General features: G+C 42.7%; 1 protein-coding gene across 5 annotated transcripts in view; it reads right to left on the bottom strand.

Annotated features, from left to right (window-relative positions):
* Nucleotides 1-1,252: 1,252 nt before the first annotated feature.
* Nucleotides 1,253-25,187, bottom strand: part of GBF1 (golgi brefeldin A resistant guanine nucleotide exchange factor 1) — a 191,711-nt gene continuing 167,776 nt past the window's right edge. For 2 of the 5 annotated variants that reach the window (XM_040438681.1, XM_040438680.1), the window contains 13 exons: nt 24,783-24,877; nt 23,190-23,343; nt 22,102-22,324; nt 20,038-20,198; nt 19,412-19,658; nt 18,237-18,430; nt 16,279-16,429; nt 14,394-14,524; nt 13,081-13,182; nt 9,160-9,273; nt 5,238-5,415; nt 3,468-3,605; nt 1,253-2,520 (listed from right to left, as the gene is read on the bottom strand). In XM_040438681.1, coding sequence (XP_040294615.1) covers nt 2,249-2,520; nt 3,468-3,605; nt 5,238-5,415; nt 9,160-9,273; nt 13,081-13,182; nt 14,394-14,524; nt 16,279-16,429; nt 18,237-18,430; nt 19,412-19,658; nt 20,038-20,198; nt 22,102-22,324; nt 23,190-23,343; nt 24,783-24,877 — 2,160 coding nt within the window. In that variant the 3' untranslated portion in view covers nt 1,253-2,248. Of the gene's footprint in view, nt 2,521-3,467; nt 3,606-5,237; nt 5,416-9,159; nt 9,274-13,080; nt 13,183-14,393; nt 14,525-16,278; nt 16,430-18,224; nt 18,431-19,405; nt 19,659-20,037; nt 20,199-22,101; nt 22,325-23,189; nt 23,344-24,782; nt 24,878-25,187 lie in introns of all 5 variants that reach the window. The other 3 variants (XM_040438677.1, XM_040438679.1, XM_040438678.1) reach the window with 3 other exon arrangements.

Raw genomic sequence — 25,187 nt, 5'->3', positions numbered from 1 at the left:
TTAAAACATAATTTTTCCCAGCAATGTGGGCACTTATGAACATTGGACCAACATAGATGTCTTCAGCTGCCAAGCGCACATGTAACAGGTCAGGCAGTTTCATAGGCAAAAGTCTGCTGACAGACGCCCTTTAACAGAACAACTGAAAGGCTTGTAACAGATATTTTGTGTTTAGCGATACATTGTGAGCACTGTATACAGTATGGGGGAGATTTATCTAAACTGGTGTTGAGGGGTTATGCGGGAATTTACGTTACATTGATGAGCGTCGCAGCATATTCCCAGGCCATGAGACGTCACTGTACATTCGTCACAAGGCCTAGATGCAGCCCAGCCCCTTTCAAGTTAATGAGCTGAGCTGTAGCTCCCTGAAACAGCTGATCGGCAGGGGTGCCATTACTTGGACACCCACCGATGTCATAATGATGACCTATCCTAAAGACAACCTAATAACCCCCTTTAAGAAAAGCTGGCTTAGTTGCCCATAGAAACCAATCAGATTCCACCATTCATTTTCCAAAGGAGCTCTGAAAAATGAAAGGTGGAATCTGATTGGCTGTTGTGGTAAACAAAGGCAGTTTTCCTTTAAACCAGTTTTGATAACTGTCCCCTATATACGAGAAAGTGAAAAGAGTGGTATCACCATCTTTGCAATATATGAGAACATGACATTAAACATCCCATGACTTTATTACATCATAAAAAGTACAAGTTCATCCTGTATTTGTTATATACATCATTTAGGTTCCTGTATATATTTACTTATTGGCCGTTCTATAGCCATTGATTACAATGCTTGTCAGCCTTAGACCAGTATGAGCAGCCACAGAACACAAAATACATGAAGGATGGGGAAATTCCGTGCAACTTTTGTCATTTTGAATCTAGCAAGGTGACATGGAGAAAAAGCAAAAAAAAAAAAAAAAAAAAATGGGAGAAATGGAACTTTTTTTTTTTTTTTTTAATTGCGCAAATAAGAGGAACTCTCCCCAAGGAAGATGACAAGACAATGGCAAAACCAGTGGCATGGCAAAATCTAAAATGACATCACACCAATACACAGCCGAACGCAATGTAAACTTTTTCTATTTGTAGATGCATAATAATTGGTAAGTGATTACACAGGTCGCTACCAATAAAATGGGCTAAAAAGAAACAAATGGGGGGATAATTGTATGCAATAGGGGGACATCTATTACAAACAGTTTAAAATACAGTGACAACCTTTAAAAAAAAAGTTAAATGTCTGTCTAAACATTGTGAATAATTTACTGGTTCGCCAAGAGCTTTTTTTAATTGCAGCTTTCTGGCGCAGGGGGAGATTTATCAAAACTGACGTAAAGGTAAACTGGCTTAGTTGCCCATAGCAACCAATCAGAGTCCACCTTTCATTTTTTAGAATCTTATTGGTTGCTTGGGGCAACTAAGCATGTTTTCCTTCACGCTAGTTTTGATCAATCGCTCTCGCAATGTTTACTGCATGTAAACCACTTGTAGTCCTCTCAGTCAGCTAATAATGGTTAACACAGTCGCTATACTACAACCCCCAACAGCTGACGTTTGAATCCGGTAATAACATTGCAGATCGATCATTCTTCATTCTTTGGTGGTGTAGAAATGTTTGTAAAAGCTAAACATGCTAAAAAGGACAGTCCTAAGCCAAGGCTTGACAAAACGCCAGGAACTAATCTTTTCTTTTAAAGATGTTTTATAAAGTCGAAAATCACCCCAAATGTTAGGCACCACTAGCAAACTACCTGGGGCCCTAAGATCTGTCCAGTCCTGGTCTAAACCCGCTGAAGGATAGAGCACTGGCAACAAAGGGCCATGCCCCTAGACAATAGGAGGACACATTTTATTCTAAGAAAATTGAACATGTTTTATACAAGGAATGTCTAAGCACAAACAGCAGCTCTCACACATTCATCTGAAATAATGGGGGACTCGGCAGATACATCCCTACAATGTGGCAACGCATTACATGGGATATCGAGCCATTCTTTTCTTGGCGTTATAACATGTCTTTACAGTGTACAGAGCTCATTAGAATTGCTCGACGGCTGGACAGTCAATCAGGAGGAACTAGGGAGAGGCTGCTTATTCTAGATTTCATCCTCTGTGATTGCGTTCTATCAATGTCTATTGCAGAAGAATTATTAGGTCTCTTAAATAAAAATGGAAGCGGGTTTCCATGCCAGTGCCACCGCAAGTCCACGTGTAAATCAAGCATAGTTTATCACTGCGGGGATCAGTTGACTTCTGAGACTGGGGAGGTTTCAGCGGGCCGAGGAGTGGACAGGAGGGGAACAGGGGAGGTAGCTTCTATTAAAGCAGGATTAAGGATGATTGGCAGCGACATTTGTGGAACGCCCATCTGCAATGGGGAAGTCAAGGTGTGCAAAATGAGAGTAGACTGAACTATAGGGGGCGGTACATCTGTCACAGGGCTCATCCTCATTGGAGTACAGGAAGGACTGGGTGCCGGTACTGTAGATCGTGCTGGGCTTGAAGTGTCTGAATCTGGGAGAGAAAAACAAGGAATATTGTTACCATATTGATGGCTTTATACTGTAAGAATAAATGTATCACACAGGGGAATGTGTTCAAGGATGCACGTGTGACCGCTGACTTCTTTACTTATGAGACTGCTCAGTTCAGCTCTATTTCTGGCGGTCCCATACAATGGAGAGGGTGGTCACAAATGAGCACCACTCCCTTCTCATAGGGGACCTCCATATTTGTGAACGTTGGCAGTCCTAGCGGGTGGTCCCACATTGGTCATCACTTATCACCTAGCCTGTGGCTAGGGGACAAGAGTTATTAGTGGGAAAACTCATACACATATCCTAGTTCCACACACTAGCTTTACTTTACGTATGAAAATGACTTGATAGATTGAAATACCTTCTTGCCAGACTATGTCTGCAAAACCTTCCAAGATTAAATCATGTTATTTCCATATTTCTTCATGCTGCAAGACCGATGTCAATGGATGCTATTTTTCACAGTTTACATTACTGCACCCACATCCTTAAGTATATAGTATGGAGATGGAAGACTTGCTGTAACTAGGTGTAATGTAGCTCTTGACTATAGATTTATACACCTACATACATGGTTTCATCTGATACTCCAATATACTGGCAAATAATACACAGGGTGACGTGTACTAACCTATTTATGCCACTTTTGTGGCATAAAAAGGTTGCAGGGGGCAAAATTTGCAACATTTCCCCCTTTATGTCACTTTTCCAAAGTGGTGAGAAAAGGAGGTGTAGGAGAAGTCTGGCCCATTTATCATTTTCCACGCCTGTTTTTGGTGTGGAAGATGGCTTAGGTCACCTGTACAAAACTCGGGGGCTTCTTCCAGCTGTGCAGAGGGATTTCGGTCTTGTGGACTGAGACATTTAACACTGGTATACATATGGGAGCAGGCAGCTAAGGCCAGATGTGTTCGGGAACATTACCAGTATGCGCTTGCTCTGTTGGCCTCTCTAGCTGCACTGTCTGGGTTACAGGTTTGGACTCGGAGGCAGCAGGAACTATAGTGGATGCTGTTAGATTTTTCTGAGGATGCAGTTCAGTTGCAGCTAAATGGGGTGGATCTAAAGAAGGAAAAACGAACAATTATATGAAGGTAACAGTATAAAGAAATAACGCACATTAAAGGAGCATTCCGGAGTTATGATCTGTCTAAACAAAGGGAAATAACTATTAGTTTGGAAAGGTCCAACCCCTGGGACACCCAGCGATCATGAGAATGGAGCAGCAGGTTGAGCATGCGCACTTGTCTTCCATTCATCTACTGCTGGAACTAGCCAAGTCCTGTGCCCTGCTATCTCTGGCTGTCCTACAGGATGAATACAGCAGCAAAGTGTATGCTTAACCTGCTTCTCTGTTCATACAGAGGGACTCTGGGGGGGGCGAGACCCCTGTTGTCATGATCAGTGGGGTAATGAGGATGGAGATAACTTGAAATAAATGGAATACCCCTTTTACACATGGGATTACCTGACTTTGGATGACTCTTGTCTATGCTGGGTAAATTTAACTGTGCTAGATCAAATGAGATCAAATGAATCCAAGGTACAGTATGTAAGTATTGCGGATTATAATGAACGTCGACTGTCCGCTCAAAAGGCAAAACACCAATAAAGCTCAGAGTATGGGAGTCCCTGCACCTGAAAGTTACCAGCGGCGAGATGGTGTCTTCCTTTTGGAGATTTGCCAACTTTCCTCTAGTCCAGCAATTGTACTACACATAATTTATTCAGGGTGCTGGATCTTCTTAAAAAACAGCTGAGTATAGACTTAGGCCACCTGCACAAAATGCGGATTAGGAGGTTTTTCCTGGGGATTTTGAGTGGAAAAACTGCAGCATAATACAGCACCAGCAAAGTGTATAAAGAAAAGACAAATCTCATGTACACTTTGCTTTTTTTTTTTTAGGTGTGGAAATTGACCTGCCGTGCGGATTTTGAAACCCACAGCATGTCAATTGTTATTGCATTTTTTTTTTTGTGTGTGCGGATTTCACCCTTTCCAATGGATGGGCAAGATTTGCAGCAAAACAGCAAAAAAACTGCACCAAGAACCTCACAAAAACGTGCCAACGCACCAATAAACAGTGTAGATTTATGTGCTGTGTAGATTGTTTTGTACTGTTTTGGTGCAGATTTCTTACAGATTTTCTGCACACAAATCTGCATCGTGTGCAGCCAGCCTTACTAGAAGTGCTCCATGGGAAAGAGAAGCATCTGGTGGAAGTGGATCCCTAGGAGTCAAAATCCATCTTTTTAACAAGCCTTCAGATATGACAACTGAATTTTGCCAAGCCAAATATCCATACGTAGACAGCCGTTTCGGGATGCTTTCCTTGTATAAGCAGCTTCCAAGGCATCACCCTCAGTCAGTCAGCATCCTACTCCATACTGATGAGAGGCAAGCACCCTGAATAGATTTTAGGCTTGGCTATATTCCCTTATGTCCCAAGGCTTGCTAAAAAGTAGGGTTTTGACTCATAGGAAGCGAGATGGTGCTATGGGAGATGACTCATAGCATATTACACACACCACAAAGCATCTAAAAAACCGACACCCTGCTGAGGATCCATCAGTGCAACTAATGCAGTAAAGATGAGTAGTTGCATCTTTGGTTTTGCTTCCCTTGATGGAATGTGCATTAAGAAGACCATTCACAGACATATCTATACAGTCATATAAAGACAAGCCATATACCTTGTATTACTGTCTGTTTGAAAAGCTCTTCTCGTAGCCGAGGTAGGAAGCAGTCTATCCTCTCCCATGTGATCTCCCACAGATCTGAATATCCAGTTCGAGAATCCGCGCTGTGAAAAATTCCAGCCGTGTCCATTACTAGCAGCATATTCTTCAAGGATTCAGGGATGGCCTCCAGCTGAAAATGTTGTACAGTACAGTTAGCACCCAATACATTATGGATGTTCTTTATAATCCTAAATATTCTTTGGAAAAACATATGGGAGCCCCCTCCCTCTTGTGCAGTTTCATGACGTCATTGTCATATCACTGCTGTTTGCAGATGGAGAAAATCTGCTACTGGCAACAGCCTATAAAACTGATCTATTAACATTTGGTGTGTGTATACATATAAATTAGGAGCCTACTGGCTGTCCAGCCTCATAACTAAAGAATAGTCCAGGAGTCAGTAAGGGTAGATTCACACTGAGTTTTTTTGGAAGGCTTTAAGGCAGATTTTCCTGGGTTTCGGTCAAATATGGAAGTGAATTTGAAAGGAATCGGAAATATAAATTAAGGAAATATACAACACCTTCAAGTGGTATCCACTACTGGCCTTGGCTGAAAAAACCTGCAGTAAAATCTGCCGCAAAATCTTGTCCAAAAATCTGTGTGTGAACTTACCTTAAAGGGAACCTGTCACCGGGATTTTGTGTATAGAGCTGAGGACATGGGTTGCTAGATGGCCGCTAGCACATCCGCAATACCCAGTCCCCATAGCTCTGTGTGCTTTTATTGTGGAAAAAAAAACGATTTGATAGATATGCAAATTAACATAAGAGAGCCATATGTTACTTGTGTGACCAGAGAAGAGTCATATTTTCAAGCTCTGACTCATCTCTGGGTAATTTGCATATGTATCAAATCGTTTTTGTTTACACAATAAAAGCACACAGAGCTATGGGGACTGGGTATTGCGGATGTGCTAGCGGCGATCTAGCAACCCATGTCCTCAGCTCCATACACAAAATCCCGGTGACAGGTTCCCTTTAAGACAGTGCTACATATTCCTGGCGTTGTCCTGGAACACAAAACTATTGGGAATGCTTTAAGACCAGCCTCTTCAGGGCTGTTCTCTAACTGTAAGGACTGGGCCAAACACAAGGGCGGATTGGCCATAGACCCTACTAAGAAATTTCCTGGTGGGCCAATGCCCATATGGCCATCCAAGCCCCCAGTCAGGTACATAACAGTCTGATGCTCCGAGCATTAATTCATGTAGGAGTATCAGGCACTTATGCACCTGGCCAGCGGCCACAGGACAGGCTGTGGTATTTGGTCCTGAGGATAGGTCACCAATATTAAAATCCTGGAAAACCCCTTTAAGTTCCCAGTCTGTCCTTGCGCACATGATGTTACTTGCAATGATGTGGTAGCCATCAAATTCTTTCTATGGCTTAGAAGATTGAAGTTTTGAGGCTACTTGGGCCTGTTCATCAAGCATATTTTACATTTTTTCCTTTGTCTTAGGCATTTATAGTGTTAATTACTATGTGGGCAATGCTAGGAGTCTATGGCTGACATTATGTTATAGTAATTTCTAGTTGGTAGCATATTTCACATTTCAATGTTGTCATAGTCTGCCTCCTCCGCTATTTGCTGGAAAACAGCCTTGTAAAAGTCACTCAGTGCTTTTTTTTCTCTGGAACGGCTTTCAAAGGTCATTTTTACCATTCATGTATGTTGTGTGGCAGCCAAGCATGAAACCTTGAGGGCATGTGCAAATCTCTGATGTTTTCGGTAGACTGGCACACCACCTGGCGTATATTCCCTCATTGGCACAGCAGTGGAAGGTGGCACCAGTGTGTACTTCTGCTATACGACTTAAAACTTATATAATATAATAAAATCCCATAAGTTTTTATTCTTACAGTGAATAAAAACATGGGAATCTGGGCAATTATCGCCCAATGAACAAGCAATGTTCATTCATACAACAATGCCATTTTTTATGCACCACATATAATCATCATATGATGGCAGCACATTGTCCTATATAAACAAGGATCTACTGCTGGCAAACAATATAGAGTGTCACCATTAGGGATCGACCGATATTGATTTTTTTAGGGCCGATACCGATAATTTGTGAACTTTCAGGCCGATAGCCGATAATTTATACAGATATTCTGGGAATTTTCATTTTTGATAAAAAAAAAAATTTCCTACACAAATCTGCTGAAAATTAATGTTTATTTTTTTTTTGTAAATCTTTTTCATTTATACTTAATATTTTTGTGTGTTTTTTTTTTTTTTTTACTAACTTTTAGCCCCCTTAGGGACTAGAACCCTTGTCCTATTCACCCTAATATAGATCTATCAGGGTGAATAGGACATCACACTGTCCCTGCTGCCCTGTGCTCTGTGCACACAGCAGCATGGAGCTGAACATGGCAGCCAGGGCTTCAATAGCATCCTGGCTGCCATGGTAACCGATCAGAGCCCCAGGTTTACACAGCTGGGGCTCCGATCGGAGGAGGAGGGGAGAGGGGATCCTGTGGCCACTGCCACCAATGATTAATACTGGGGGGGAAGGCGCACTGCGCCACCAATGTTTTTACTATTGGGATGGGGGGCGCACTGCGCCACCAATGATTAATACTGGGGGGCTTGGGGGGGGGGGGGCGCACTGCGCCACCAATGTTTTTACTATTGGGATGGGGGGCGCACTGCGCCACCAATGATTAATACTGGGGGGCCCACTGCGCCACCAATGAAGATAAGTCTCTAAATCATTCATATACAGGAGGCGGGAGCTGGCTGCAGAATCACATAGCCGGCTCCCGACCTCTATCAGCGGTAGCTGCGATCCGCGGCACCTAAGGGGTTAACTACCGCAGATCGCAGCTACAGCTCATAGAGGTCGTGAGCCGGCTATGTGATTCTGCAGCTCCCGCCTCCTGTATATGAATTAATGAAAGACTTATCTTCATTGGTGGCGCAGCGGCCACAGCCCCTCCCCTCCTCTTGTACTTCTTCCTCTCACTGGCTGCAGCGGCAGCAGCAGCACAGGGGGAGGGAGACACTGCTTCCTTCTCCCCTGTGCTGCTGAGGGAACACAGAGAGCGCTGACAGCAGCGCGATCTGTGTTCCCCATACGTTATCGGTATATCGGCAAAATAGATGCCGATAACGTTCAAAATCCTCAATATCGGCCGATAATATCGGTAAAACCGATAATCGGTCGATCCCTAGTCACCATACAGAGGGGATGACTGCTGCATGTCAATGCATCTCTCCTATCTACTCAATGATCCACTTTAAGCTGTACAGTAAGATTATTTTCTTTGCCAGGAGTGGGCTGGGAACTTATAGTGGCCCTGGATAAAAAAAAAAAACAACAAAAAAAAAAACCCTGTAAAAGTGGCCCGATGTTGTAGGTGGGTCCAAAGTGACAGAAGGCAGGGCCAACAGAAGTAGGTGGGGCCAGCAATAGCATAGTGCAGAACAAAGTACCGCCCCTGCGGAACCAAACACCACAGTGCAGCACAAAATACTGCTGTCTCAGCGGAATCAAATAACACAGTGCAGCACAAATTACTGCCACCCGCGTCACAGTATCAAACTGTATCGTTGACCTGAGGATGGCAATACAGTTGAATCCAGGAGGGCACTTGCAGCCACTGGCCAGGTGCATTAGTGCTGATGCTTTACCGATACATTAATTACCGCTGAGAGCGCCAGATCTTTATGTATCTGACTGGCAGCCATGAAGAGGGCTTGGGGCGGCCCCCATGGCATCGGCCCACCGGGAAATTTCCCTGTAGGGCATATGGCCAGTACGCCCCTGTTCTTTGCTAGAACACGGCTGTAAAAGTTACTACCTTATGAAGTGCACATCAGCTTTACCATAGACTATATGAAACAAGGTTTATACACATACCAGTAAGTCACTTGAGCCAGCATGCATATACTTGTCCATAAATTCTAATATTGTTAACCACAGTGCTGCAAATGTAGAGAGAGACAGCAAAGGAGACAAATGCTGCAGGAAGACCTAGGAAAGAGGAGAACAATGAAGATTGATATGTGGAGGGAAAAAATGCACAATAATAAGGGTACAAACCATAACGTCTAAGAAAATCGAAAGACTCATGTACAAGTGTATTGTGGCATTCATATGGCACCAACTGCACAGCTACTCCCAATTCCCCAAGCGCTATACAATAGGTGGACTGCAGTGATAATTTAATATAGTGTGCATGAAGCTTAAAAGGGGTTCTCTGCGAATTAGGATTATATATTTTTTTTTAAATTTAAGTGCCCCCAGCCTACCGCCATAAACAGAAGATGCTCCCTGCTACTCCAGTCAACTGAGCTGCCTCCTGCATGTCCATGTTCCTGTCCTCGAAGTGTTTACATTCGGTGCAGCATGGTCACATCCATGCTCTGCTCCAGCGATGACATGCTGCTTGTATCCACATTACCATTGGAGGATTGGAGCAAGACCGGAATATGGACATGTGGGAGGCAGCGCAGAAGATCAGAGTGGCGGGGAGCAGGTAAGTATAAATCTTCTATTTACGAAGGCAGACTGTTGGTACTTGAACCCCCTTTAAGGAGTTTTACAAATGATTTGTTGAGGTGGAACTTGAAGACTTGTCCAGAGAAAAATAAGTCATGAATAAAATTTTGGACACACGACAGGTCGGGCTGCTAATTGTGTATTCTAAGAGGGTCGCACGGGGTAGTACCTAATGAATATTACTGAGCAGTCATCCTGGTGAAAATCTCAAACATAACGCAGGATACAGAATATAGCACAACAGAATACACTGAAGAAAATTCTATAAGGAAAATAACCATTGTGCAGAACGCATTTATTAGACTATTCTTAATCGGTGGGTCCAGACATACAAAGAAAGCATTTGGATAAGCAACGTAAAATATTCTTATCATACAAATAAACCCAGCAATCAGTGGACACAAATCTATAGTACATGATTTACTAAGGGCAGGATGGCACCATGCACAGGAGGATGGAATTACAGATATCCTGCATTTCCCAGGCAATTACCTACCAATGGAACATACTGTTCTAACCACAAATACGTCACAGATAAGAAACAAGTAGCTCGGTGTTACTTGAATCCTTTTAAGATCAATGACAGAAAGCTCATTATATAGCAGTAATACATATACACTTACTTAGCCTGCTGGATTAAAGGGGCTCTATATTAAATTAAACAGCGTTATATAGTGGCAGGAACAGGGATTTAAATGGAGCCGGTATAATGTAAATTTGGCTCCAAGAAAGATTTCCATATATCCTACACAGACTCCTGAAATAATTGGGGAGGGGGGAGTTAACTGTATCCTAATGCATTGGCCAGAATGGAGAGCAGTTACGAAGAGCATCTCTCACTCTGAAGGTCTTGTCCTACAACCAGTGACTTGAATGGGCATTGTGTAAGGCTCCATTCACACGTCCGAACACGATGTGCTGCCCCATAGAAATGAATGGGTCCGCAATTCTGTTCCACAAAATGCGGAACGAAATTGCGGACATGTGAATGGAGCCTAAGGCATAGTTTCTCCTGTGGTCGTGCTGCCAGATTTCCCACAGATAACCGCTCATTTATAGGACCCCAGCCAGGGGACACTGTGACCCTTGTCAAAAGGAATACCCCTTTTAATTGATTTCCATGTAAGAAGCCGTCCTTAGAACCACAAGATTAGACACAAGATAGATGCTGAGTATTCACTAACAAAGTATATTATTTTATTGAGGTTAAATCACGAAGTATGAGCACTTCATTTGCTCACATGGAGTAAAGGCCCTTTTACATGGGCAGATGATCGGCCAAACCAATGTTCATTCCCAATCATTGCCCCATTTAAACATGCCCAGTGATCAGCCAACAAACAAGTAAATGAACCTGTGTCACTGATTGCATTTGTTTGCGGCCATTGAAATCATTGTTTGTCACCAATGCATCGCACAGGGGATAAAGTGCTGAAAATGTAATTCTGTGAGAGGCAGGGTTTGAATGAACCATTCCCAGACCAACCATTCCTTCAAACCCATCCTCCTAATAACTGCAAGGTGAAAATGAAGGATATACGAGCGACAAATGACTGCCCTATATAGTCGACTGGTGCTTGTTCGGGCAATTAATCTGTACACCTTTAAGGACAAAAATGTAATACACTGCCCGTCCCCAAAAAAAAAAGTCACCACCAAAAATATTTTGATGGACCGCCTTTAGCTTTGATTACGGCACACATTCGCTGTGGCATTGTTTCGATAAGCTTCTGCAATGTCACAAGATTTATTTCCATCCAGTGTTGCATTAATTTTTCACCAAGATCTTGCATTGATGATGGTAGAGTCTGACCGCTGCGCAAAGCCTTCTCCAGCACATCCCAAAGATTTTCAATGGGGTTAAGGTCTGGACTCTGTGGTGGCCAATCCATGTGTGAAAATGATGGCTCATGCTCCCTGAACCACTCTTCCACAATTTGAGCCCGATGAATCCTGGCATTGTCATCTTGGAATATGCCCGTGCAATCAGGAAGAACAAATCCATTGATGGAATAACCTGGTCCTTCAGTATGTTCAGGTAGTCAGCTGACCTCATTCTTGGAGCACATACTGCTGCTGAACCTAGACCTGACCACCTGCAGCAACCCCAGATCATAGCACTGCCCCCACAGGCTTGTACAGTAGGCACTAGGCATGATGGGTGCATCACTTCATCTGCCTCTCTTCTTACCCTGATGCGCCCATTAGTCTGTAGCAGGGTAAATCTGGACTCATCAGACCACATGACCTTCTTCCATTGCTCCAGAGTCCAATCTTTATGCTCCCTAGCAAATTGAAGCCTTTTTTCTGGTTTGCCTCACTGATTAGTGGTTTTTTTACGGCTACACAGCTTTTTAGTCCCAATCCCTTGAGTTCCCTTCGCATTGTGCGTGTGGAAATGCTCTTACTTTCACTATTAAACATAGCCCTGAGTTCTACTGTTATTTTTCTTCGATTTGATTTCCCCAAACGTTTAAGTGATCGCCGATCACGATCATTCACGATTTTTTCCCTGCCACATTTTTTCCTCGAATACGATGGGTCCCCACTATTCTTCCAGTTTTTAATAATGCGTTGGACAGTTCTTAACCCAATTTTAGTAGTTTCTGCAATATCCTTAGATGTTTTCTCTGCTTGATGCATGCCAATGATTTGACCCTTCTCAAACAGACTAACATCTTTTCCACGACCACGAGATGTGTCTTTCAACATGGTTGTTTAGGAAATGAGAAGCAACTCATTGCACCAGTTGGGGTAAAATAACTTATTGTCAGCTGAAAGATAATCGCCCATACAGTAATTATCCAATAGGAGGCGCATAACTATTTGCTTAGTTAAATCCAGGTGGCGACTTTCTTTTGGGACCGGCAGTGTATTTGACTGTAGAACTGTGAAATACCATATTTTTCACTATATAAGACAGGGGGGGAAATGGCAGTGCGTCTTGTAAAGAGAATACTAATGAATCCTTCCATTATGGAAGTGCTCACTTGCATGCAGGAGTCGTGGGGAGCACTGAGTGTAGGGGTTCAAGCGCTGGCTGTACTCACCACTTCATGGTCTTCTCTGGGACCACGCTGCACTGTCCTGGCTGCGAACAGTGTCAGTATGTATTGCGCGCACTATGACCTGATGCTATGTGACGTCAGGTCACAATGCAGCGCCGGCCCAGAGAAGACCAGGGAATGGCGAGTGCAGGACGAGGCACTGCACAGTGGTCTGATCCGGAGAGTCTAATGAAGACTGGGGGTGCATATAGTCTTTTACATTCTTACATACTTTAGAAAGCAAGGTGGAAGCTCTCATTCTTGTCTCCTCCATGCCTCCTACATCTGCGGGGCTAATATTCTCTAAAAGCTTTGTTAACAGTGGAAACAGCACCTATTTAAGACAAAGGGAGAAATGGATGAGAACCATTAACAAACTTGTATTAGCTGCGCAGAGATATTACAATAGCTTTTTTTTCCCCCTTTCTGCATTTGCAAGAAGTGAAACAAGTGATAGTAGGGTACCACATGTAACACATGCCTGTTAGTCCCAGTCTTTTTCGGAGACCTATACAGATAGATTGGAAGTAAAAGGCTCCTATTTAATCATGCAATCTGCTAAGTAATAACTTACAAAGATAAGGTATTACACTGCTCACTGCCATTATGTTGGGTTTCTGAGATTTTGATACAGGTGGCCTATCCTCAGGACATGGCATCAATATCAGATTGGTGGGGGTCCGACTCCAGACACTCCACAATAAGCCGTTTGAAGAGGCTGTGGGGCTCCAGTGAGCGGTGCAGCTATATACATCATATGGCAGCTGTGCTTGATACTGCAGCTCAGCCCCATTTACTTGAATGGGAATGAGCTGCACATAGGTCAATGAAGGTGATGTCACTGGGCTAAGAAGAAGTCACAGCACTCACTGGAGCACCAGCGCCTCTTCAAACAGCTGGTCGTCGGGGATTCCAGATGTCTAGCCCCCACCCATAAGATATCGATGACCTATCCTGAGGATAAGCCATTAGTATCAAGATCTCGGACAACCCCTTTAAGAAGCTGGGATACATTTAAGTATAAAGGAAAAATAAAGACAATGTCCAGCTTCTCAGCCAATTTTTTTTTTTGTTCCAATACATACAGTATACAATTCAAAACTAATCAACTTCGCAAATAGTCCTAACAAAAAATCCTATTGTTTGCTATATAGTCATTTAAAAGGGGTTGTGCAGATAAGATATATTGATTGACTTTCTCTTCATTACACTGCCCTCATCTCACAAGTCCTGGCAGTGCAGTGTAATTACTACATTAAGTACATTACTCTGCATATGGGATGAAGCCAATGATTAATGCAAAATAAAGTGTGATAATTTTCATTCCAGACAAATCCCAAAATTGTGGAACAGGGATCAGCAACCTCTGGCAGCTGTCGTGAAACTACAGTTCGCAGCGTGCACACTTGCTTGTCGGTTCTCAGTACTACCATAGATGTGGATGGAGCCTGCTGGCAGTTGTAGTTTCACAACAGCTGGAGCGGCTGAGTTTGTTGACCCCCTGCTGTAGACAATTAGGGGGTCACATTTCAGCTTTCTTCTCACCTTGTTAAAGCACGCTTCCCACTCAAGTGCATCTAAAGTCTGCAGATCATGGACTAAAAGTGCTCTCTGCAAGTAAGTGAGAGCTTGCATTCTGACCTGGCGGCGGGCATCACAACAGAGCCATGCAATTCCTATGAAGAAAAGTAAAATTAAAACAGAATTTCACTAAAGACTGAACAACAAAACACAATCTTAATCTGAAACAGAATAAAAAACACTAATAAAACACACAAATTGTGTCCGACTTGAAGAGGTTCCACCCTAAAAATGATTAAAGGGGTATAGCCCAATAAAAAATGGCCTGCAAATGTTAATTTTTTTTTTTTTTAATGCTTATACCTTCCGACTGCCCACGGTCCTCTTTGTGCTCCACTTCCTACCAGTCAATCACTGGCTAAGGCAGGTCATCGGTGTCTGAGCTGTATTCTCAGCAGGAAGCCTAGTGCGGTGGTGACCCAAGCAGTGGATCAGCAAGATGAGCATAAGCCATTTTATTATTTTAACCTTTGAAGGCCAAGGGACATATTTTTAATTTAACACTAAAGGTGGAGATGGTAGTGGCATAGTCTTCCTAGCTGTTTTTCTACTTCTCTGCTACCAACATAGTGCCAATCCGACTTGGAATTAAGCTGGTAAGCCATGTCAGACACTAATGTTTTCAGGCGCTTACTTCATAGTGACTGGTCTTTTAAATGTGTTGTCAGGCAGCAGATTACGGAGGTCTTGAGCTCAATGGAGAACTGCTACAAAACTAAGGGTAGACTAGGGGGGGAAGGATGCTTAAACCATGTCCTTCTTCCTTACTTACTGCCTAAAATATATCATTATATATGTACAGCTGGTATAAGTTATACATCTTCTTGCATATATCATATGGACGACAAGAAGATGTATAACTTATTCCATCTGTACATATATAATAATATACAGGAGATGGCAAGGTTATACCAGCGTGGTCCATATCAGTCTATACAAGAAGAAGCAGCATACCAACTTTAGTCACGCTCTCAGATGATGCCGTCGCCTCCCTGTTGTTACCACACTGCTGAAGTCTTTTCCGGCTGGAAAAAGGAGGAGGAGGTAGCAGCGCGGTAATATGGGGTAGGCAGAAGACTTGTGGAAGACAAGTATGTCACTGTTATTGCCGTGAGCGACACTAACTACTCACACATTACGGCCGCAGGCCTTGTGTGTGACATAAGTGCCCTATGAGATTAATTAGCTAAAGCATACACAAAAACTCCTGAGAAAACATAATGGCCTAGGACTGAAGAAATAAAACTGTTAAACCAGTTTCTATCAGCAAATACTCAAGCACTTTAACAGTGATGATAATATTCCTATGAGGCCAGCGATGCGCTCCGTAATGTAATTAGGTTGCGGCCACTTCCTGGAACACATGCCATACAATTGGCACGTGATCACAGTCCGGTCACAATCCGCGAAATACGTGGTTTGCGTCTGCAACCCTGGGCACTGACTACTCAGCCTGAGGCTACCAAACCAGGTACAGTGCGGGTTGTAACCGGACTAGGATCGTGTGCTAATTGTACGCCATGTGTTCCAGGAAGTGGCCGCAACCTAATTACATCAGGGAGCGCAGCGCTGGCCTCATAGGAATATTTTCAGCATTACCACTGTTAAAGTGCTTAATCACATGAAGGTGGGACAATTAAGAAATTTTTTAAAATTGCAGATAACCCCTTCAACAGTGTGAGGTATACTTCAGCAGTTTCATTTTATCACCATTCATGTAAGCACCAGGTATTATCTTTTAAAACACTGTGAATGAAGAGAGGCTACAGATGCTGCAACACTGTGCAATCTGGGCAAGATTGCCCTAAAGTTTACTTTGGAAAGCTGGAGGTGATCAGGAGGGAGATACCTTGTAGCAATGGACACCAGCAGTTTGACCACAGCGTCCTTGAGTCTGCTGTGATCTTCTCTCCTGCAGTCTCTAGGTGGCGCTGTTCCTCTGCCCAAGAACTGTAAATTGTGGCTGCCCTGGTGTGAAGTGTGTGCATCAGATCGAGAAGCTAAAACAGATGAAACAATGTGATGCAATCAGTGAGTGGATATGGAAAGGAAGTCATGAATACACTGTTATATATTGTATAGCATGTTCTCAAGACTCCCACTAACTAGCTGGACAGGACGTTGCAACTGTCGTGCAGTCCACAAATAGATGCACAGAGATTGCAGTCCAGAAAGAGAAATGTTAAACCAATTAAAATGTATTGTATAATATCAAAAGAATGTCCATAGCAAATTGTAAACCACTAAAGCTTACACATTTTGATCGCAGACTAGATCGAAACGTGCGAGCATGGTTTTAGACTTTGCTATGGCCATTCTTTTAATATGATAGAATAAAGTTGTACTTTTCCACATGTGCGCAGTCCAAAATACACTTGCCATGTGTAAAATCTTACTTACGGCCTTGTTCAGGCTACAAGTGAGGCTGCCAAGATGTCCACTGTCTCATTCAGGCTATTAGATACACAAGCATTTTGACACGTTTTACAGCTAATGAGTACATACAATACAGACACTGCTTCCAGAAATATCCCTACTATCTGCAAGACGTTACTGTAGTGTACAGGACAGAATATGAACAGTCACCCCCTCCTCTCTAATGCAGGCCATGTCCTCCTCTGGGTGAAGGAAGAAAAAGGATCACAGAACAAACGCCTGAAGAGCAAAGCCCGCTTCCATTTAAGTACAAAACTCGTCCCAAAGTAGAGAAATGATGGAACACCATGCAATGGCAGGGATACTGGTTAGAAGCCAAGAAAACAGGTATCTATCACCGGGACCCGCAGGTAAAGAGAAGAATCACATGCTGTAAACAGAGATTATATCGAGTGCTACCTTCTACCTGCAGCCTAACAAAAAGAGCCAAGATGAGGGGTCTTCTTTTACGCCAATGGTATGATCTAAAATGCCAGATAAATGTGCCATCATCCTATACAGTGAGCACATAGAAGATTTTTTTAAATTTATGTAAAAGGAACAATTAAATTTTACTCCGACGCATTACATAAAGTGAGGACATATTGCTAGGATTTCATATTGCAGCCCCTTCACAATTTCCCCCCACACAGCAGCCCCTAGCTGGAGGTCGGATTAAGTCACTTGAATGTGGCTGTGCTGCACTAACCCAGCACAGCTGATGGGGGTCCCAAGGGTCAGACCGTGATGGAATATCCTAGAGATATGCCATGACGTTATGAGATGGGGAAAGCTCCCTTAACCAAACACTCATGATAACGGTACTCTTCTCCCTCCCACCAAAGCACAAATCTAACTGGTTTATGGGAATAGTGTACTAAGCTTCTGAATTACAGTGCATGAATAACGCTGGTCTTTCACAGCAGCATTAGTATCTGGGACCTAGTTACATATAGGAGGGAGAAGCTCTCTCCTGTCTGGAGAGATAAGATGATGGGCTGATAACCAGGTCACACAGGGTGGTGGAGATTTGCTGTCCTCACCTAGTGCATGTCTGCAGTCAGACATTCTGGTGGATACCTTATTATACAGACGTTCCCTGGTGGTCTAGGGCAGTGAAAGTTGTAAGGCTAAAACTCGGGTTGCTCTGAAAACACTATTTCAGATCACAGAAGGAGACAAAATGGATTTGTGCTACAAGCTTGTTTCTAATAATGATCATTCATGTAAATCATGAAGCTATCATATTTGGGTTTTGAATGCCAAGATTTGACACAAGAAAATGGAAATCCTTTCCTGAAGAAATCAAGTAGCCCTCTTCTTAGTAATTCAGAACAAACGGGAAGATATGAAGGAGGAGGAAAGGCCTGCCATACTTACGTCGGGACTAACCTGTAATGACACAGTGTGGTAACTTGCAGGCACGGTCTCGTCCTCCTCGTCATCACTATGTGAACGGTACTGGCGTTGATTGGAGACTCTGGTGCGACGCACAAGATTTTCCTTCTCTTTACTTTTCTTCTTGAAGCGATTAGCTTTGCTATCATACTTGTGACTCTTCGCTCTCTTCTCTTGTGATTTACACCCTTTGAAAGTGGTAAGAACAGTTTTCAATCACAGACAATAACTAAATGACTGGAAACAAGTGGACGCGACAACATTCATATAGAAAATACATAATCTATCAATCTAGGCATAGACGTTGAAGTGAATAGGAGCTGAGCTGCAGTAACACAGCACGGCCACTAGATCTTGAACAGCGCTCTGCTGGCTGTTCCATTCCGAGTACTAGTCCCAGTAGGGAACAGCTGATCTGTGGGGGTGTGGGGTGTCAGACCATAACCGATCACATATTGATGATCTATCCTGAGAATACGTCATCAAAATCAGGAGCCTGGAAAACCTCTTTAAGTTAGTTAATGCGTTAATTTCATGTAAAAGGGGTTGTCTGGCTGGTCACGCATTTATAAAAAGGTCAGAATGAGTTAAAGTAAAAAAATTAATACTCTCCTTCCCCCGCAGCTCCTTTTCCTATCCTTTAAAATGTTTATCTGGCCAGATGCTCAATGGGGCTGCACCAAGATTGAAGCTCATCACTGGGGGCTGGACTTTAGAGACTGAAATAAGTGAGTGTGCATGCTCAACTGCCGCTCCATTTACATGATGGAAACATGACCCTTCATGTGATCGGTGGAGGTCCCAGCGGTTAGACCACTACCTATAAAACGCTCATTAGTACAACCCATTTATACATCAAGCACGGTGAGGACAACATGCAAAGCGCATTAGGGGTTCATATGGGTTATAAAATTGCCACTTTGAATTGATTTTATCCTCCTTTTTAGGATGATATGTATGCCATGAATGTAAACGTTATCATGTTTTTAGGTCCTCAGGTGCCATACTGTTGAGTTCACAATTCTTAAAAGTTCAAGCATTTGATGACAGCATGAACAATGTCTTCACCATATAGTTTGTAATTCTACATGTGGGACTGAGCACACACCAATAAATCACAGCTATTTGGTCTGAAAGTAGGAAGAAGTCTGAGCGACACTTACACACACCTCCGTTAAGACTCGCCTCTACAAAGACCCGAATTGTCTTCACGCACAACTCAAAGTTCTCTGGTGTGACGTGTGCAGCGTCACGGACAATAAAAGACAAAGATTCCACACTTTTCATGAGGGATTTGGTATCATGTGGGCCAAAGTCCAGACCAATCGTTAAACTGTACTGGTTTACTAGAGGGTTCGTTCCTGGCTTGTTCAAAGCTGTTGTCCTTTTCGAAGAATCTACATCTTCTTTTCCAACCTGCATGGAAATACAAGGCATACCATTCTCAAGTTAAACAATAAGAGGTACGTTAGCATTTCATGAGCTCTCTAGTCCCCAGCTTCAGCAGGAACATCCTAATACAATTTAGTAAATTGGAGGGGGGTGTATAGAGCAGTCCAGAGCGAAAGCAGTTGTAACCGTATTGTTCTGACAACCAATATGATGCAGGGCAGGACACAAGTCACAAATGTACACTCCCGGTCACATTATAGCAAATAGCTATATAATGTTGATGTATATTGGATTAGGATAAAGCAGAAAGTTGCAGTTGTCTGTGGGGGTAAAAGAAATTTACTGCTGAAATCCTGTAAAGTATTTGATTTTGGAAGTGCACTAATGGTATAAGTCTGCTTACCACAAGCCAGCCACTGTTAACCACATCCACGTCAGTGACCGATCGGTGCATCTTGGACTGCTTGCTGTGCTCTGCATATACCTCTGAATCTGAGGTGTACCCACGATCCAAGCTAACATCAGTGGCGTGATAAGAGGAGACTTCACTGTCAGACTGAGCACCTAGCGAAGGACATACATTTGAGGTTAGAACTGTTGTCAGAGGAACTTACTAAGACTCACTGCTTCATTTCAGTTCTTCAATGCCAGAGGCCTAAACACCAGCGATGACCAGAACAGAATGGAGATGGACTGATCGGAAACAGTCTACCTGGGACCTTATCTGGCTATAAAGTTTTCCCCTTTTTTTCCCTTTTCAGTCAATTGTGAATTCCCTGTCTGTTCAAGGCCTTGACGTTAAAGTTTACATTCCCTGGTCGTCTATATACATAAAAAAGAGCAAGTGGTAACACTCACATTGCTCCTAGGGGTCCAGTCCTTGTCCAATAGGATACAGGAAGTCTACTCTCTAAAACTGCCTACAGCAACAGCAATATATACAAGTAACGTACAGAACAAAGATCACATGGGCGAGAACATTCAGTTAGAAAATAACAAAAAACACGGAGTAAACAACATGGATTTTTCTTAAGAAATGGCTGTAAATTAACTTTAAAATATATGAGTAGTAATGTATGAGAAGTTTTATCAGTGGGTCTAGCAAAGAAATTCTCACCAAGTACTCAATCATGAAGAATCAACTTGTATTCCTTCTTCACAAGTACTAAAGAATGATTGTCAGCTGAAGAGGAATCTAAATACAGGGGACTATCTGCTAATGATATCTCCATCTCTCCAAATTAAAGGGGATGTCAAAGACTTAAAAAAAATTTAATTCGCTGCAGGAAATGTAATAAAAAAAAAAAATCCTGTTTAACCCTGATACTCCCATGGCCCCCACTGGTCTTTATTTTCCTGCAAAAATTATGAGCTGTACCTCCTCGTGATCTCTGCAGCCCATCAATGGCCTCAGCGGTCATGTATTATACATGCTAACGTCACCACTGAGGCACGTCATCGCTGCAGCAAAAGTAAAGAAAGACCGGGGACCGCTGGAGCATCAGCATTAGGCCTCATGCACACAACCGTTCCTTTTTTTGCGGTCCGCAAACCGCGGATCCGCAAAAAACGGAAGGCGCCCGTGTTGCCTTTCGCAATTTGCGGAACGGAAGCTGGCACTATAAATGCCTATTCTAGTCCGCAAAGCGCGTACAAGAATAGGACATGTTATATTTTTCTAGTGGGGCCGCGGAACGGAGCCACGGATGCGGACAGCACACGGAGTGCTGTCCGCATCTTTTGCGGCCCCATTGAAATGAATGGGTCGGCACCTGAGCCGCCAAAACGGCAGCTCGGATGCGGACCCAAACAACAGTCGTGTGCATGAGGCCTTAGGCTGTATTTAACAGGCAATTATAATGTTTTTTTTTTTTTTTTTAATTCTTTGATATTTCTTGCACCTTGTTGTTGGACCCTGCCCTAATCAATCTAATGATTAGTACTTTCAGTGCAAGATGTAGGGACAAAAAAAAAAAAAAAAACTAGACGTTATTCCCTAGTTTTCATATTAATGTCATATTTTTTTTGTCAAGAGATCTCAAGAATGCATTCATTAAATTGTGACATCTTGTTGAGGTACATAATGTTTCCTTGCTTATATTTATGAAGTCTAGAAATTATAGTGATTAACAAAAACATTTTGCAGACCTAATACATGATACTGTGCAGATTTCCATCAGTAATTAGGACTCTCATCTGAGATGGCTTAGAGCCTCTGCACAGACAGGCGCGGATTATTCACTTTATATCTACTTAGTGCCTCTCTACCACTACCTATGATTTAAAAAGCGAGCCTGAAAAATTCAGGCAGTAAACATGGAGAACAGCTGAACCCTTTTAATTTTATTAATGGACTTTGCAGCATATTTATTTTCTTCATTTAGCCTTCACTTAATTCAGGGCTGGCATAAAACAGCTGCTTATCTCTCGGAGCATTGAATTTCATTAAAGCACATCCTCCACGTACCTGCATCATTATCGCTTCTGGTTGTCACCTGCAGAGCAGGTGGCGGCTTCACTCCTGCTCCAATGCACTCCAGCAAGCAGAACAGAGTGTACCAGTCATTACTAGAATGGATGTTGGCAGCGTTGGTCTTCAGCAGTTCGTGAAGGCCAAAAGCGACTTGTCGACTCACCCTGGACAGGACGCTTGGCTTCATCATTAAAAGAATACGGAGTGAGAGGAGAACCTGTGAAAAGGATTTTAAAATAGTGACGGTCTCTAAAAGGCAACTGAAAGCTACTTTGGATGCATGTAACATGTATGTATTAACATGAATTGAGTCTTAACAGGCATCTAAATTCTTCAGCAACATTCTTTTTGCATATTTGATACATCTTGGTCTCACCATATTGGTTTAAAGTACAAACTTTTCTTCTTTTCCTATTAATTACTTTATTAAATATCACTGTGCTGCAAAATAGTGTCCCAAAAAACAAAGACATCAACTATTTATCTATAGAGTAACTTTCCCCATAAGAATAATTTGGGGTGACACATTAGCGGTGGGCTGCTGAGTCACAAATAATAAAGTAATGCAGAAATATACCCTGGAGACCAGTCCTTGTGCGTTTTTTTTTTTTTCATAGCCAGAAATCATGTTTCGATTTCTGAGGTCCAGAAATGCAATGTGAACAAGTGGTGGTTGTATAACAGGGTAGTCCGTCCTAAAGAGGTTTTCCAGGCTCTGGATATTGATGACCTATCCTCAGAATAGGTCATTAATATCTGACATCCCACGCCCTACCAATCAGCTGTTCACTGCAGCCTCTGATGCTGGAAGTAATCAGAGGCCATTCCCTTCAGTGGGAGATGAGCTGCAATAACCCAGTACGGCCACTACACTTTGAATGCAGCTCTGCTTCCTATTCCACTCAAAGTGCTAGTTCCAGTAACAGAGGCTGCAGGGAACGGCATATTGGTGGGAGGGTGGGATGTCAGACCCTCATCCATCAGACATAAAGGACAAGGTTATCACCTTGGTCATTACGTTAGGACTCGAACTGCATCGCCACCACAATAGAAAGAGCCAAGTCCTGACCTGACTAACATACCTGTGCACTGATATCCTCACGACGCAACAGTCGAATAGCAAGTCGCAGCAGTCCCACAACTGCACGCTCAACAAGGAAACAGTATTCCACAGCATGAGCACTAAGATGGTAGAGATGATCTCGTACTACTTGCCAGACACAGCCAACACGGTCTCTGCATTGAGTAGAGGGGGGAAGGGGGGGATGACATTTTAGTAAATGAAAAAATAATCGAAAAAAAATGCTCTCAAACGAAAAAAGCTATAAGATAAAACATTTCCAACATTATATTATGTATATGCATTTAAAAGCCATTCAGATGAAACAAACCTGAAACCATTAAAATTAGTTGTTTGTGTTAAATAACTGCTTGTAAGGTACCCATCTAGGACCCCTTGTGTCCACTGAAACGAATTACACAGTGGGATACTTTTTTGGAGGAATCCAGCAATGTGTCCATCATCTTATAAGTAACTGAAATCCGTATATGGCACATATTTTGTGAACCAGAATCTGATGCCAATGTTGATGAATAGGACTAGTCACGTGGGCATTTAATTTCCGTCAGTATTTTAAATATGCAGCAAGTCCAAGTCTTGTGTGTATTTGCTTCCAAATATGCCTATTATAATCTATGAGTGTGCATGGAAAATGCAGGAAGGAAGGAATATGCATGTACATCCAGATGAACTACTGAAACAATACTGATGACAATCTAGATGGCATATCATCTGGAATTTGTGCATATTCCGGAGCATTGGGCATTATGCATTAAAATAAGCCAAGGGGTTATCCTACAACAAACCCTTTATAACTTTTTCAAACCTGTGAATCAGTAAAGTTATAGAAGGGACAGTGTGTGTGTGTGGGGGGGGGTTCAACAAACTGGCACTCCGAACATTATCGAGAATGAAGGGCCTCTAGTCCTAAAGCCTCATTCACACGTCAGTGTTTTACGAACGTGTGCTGTACGTGTTCTCCACGGACAGCACACGTCCCTATTCATTTTAATGTGTGTATTCAGACATCAGTGTTTTAGCAAGGTCCGTGGGTCCGTGTTTTTAGCGCGGATGCATGCTTTATTTTGTCTGTGTTCACGGATCCATCACGTCCACTATAGTCTATGGGTCCGGGAAAACCATGGATGCAACACGGATGCCATCCGTGTCTCACGGATCATTAAGAGATGCTTTGAAGATTTTTTTTCAGCTGTTCAGTGTCAGTGAAACACGGATGCAATACGGACAGCAAAAAACTGACCCAACACGATCCTTCAAGGATGCATCACTGACCACCTGCTCACGGATTAGAGCACGGACATGGACGTGTGAATGAGGTTTTACTCTCAGCTGGAATGAAGGATAAAGGCCGATTATGCATGCTGAACACAGTGAATGGAGCCGTGCAAAGCTGGATAATGTAAAATGAGAATGGATATAAATCTATGACTAGCCAATTGCAGTTAGATGAGGAATTTCTCCTAACAGTTCAGATCCATCTTCTGTCTTTATGGTGCAACAGTATTAAGGTATGGGTGCTTGAGAATCATCGTTGATGGATGTCTGGGAGAATGAAATTGTAAATTCACTTGTTTAAATACACTGCTATTATCACCTATTTTCAAGGACAATTCTGAGCAGCATTTCGAGGCAGAAGGCAGCGTCTTCTTCATCATATGTCTCTTCATCAGGGGTCACAGATATTAGCGCCTAAAGACAGAGGAAATTCCGTTTAAGAACCTGACATGAAACCAGTGTAATCATTTGATCATTTATCTGGGCCAAGAGGAAGTGCTGACGTGGACAAAACGGCTGTTGCCTGTATGCCCCACATCCTGTTACCTATGTAGCTGCTTTTAAAAAATGAAGAAATAAAAGGACAATTTTATACTGGTGAGTGCCATAGATTCTTCTCCTTTTTGAAATTTTATCATTTATCTCATGATCATAAAAGTTTAAATTCCCACAATCATTTATTCTTACAGGCTCCGTCCAGTAGTGGAGCAATCACACCAGTGGT

Source organism: Bufo bufo, chromosome 6 (genome assembly GCF_905171765.1).
Source record: "Bufo bufo chromosome 6, aBufBuf1.1, whole genome shotgun sequence".
In the NCBI taxonomy this organism is placed as follows: Eukaryota; Metazoa; Chordata; class Amphibia; order Anura; family Bufonidae; genus Bufo; species Bufo bufo.
The sequence above is the reverse complement of the archived record's forward strand: the minus strand, read 5'-3'. Positions and strand labels throughout refer to the sequence as shown.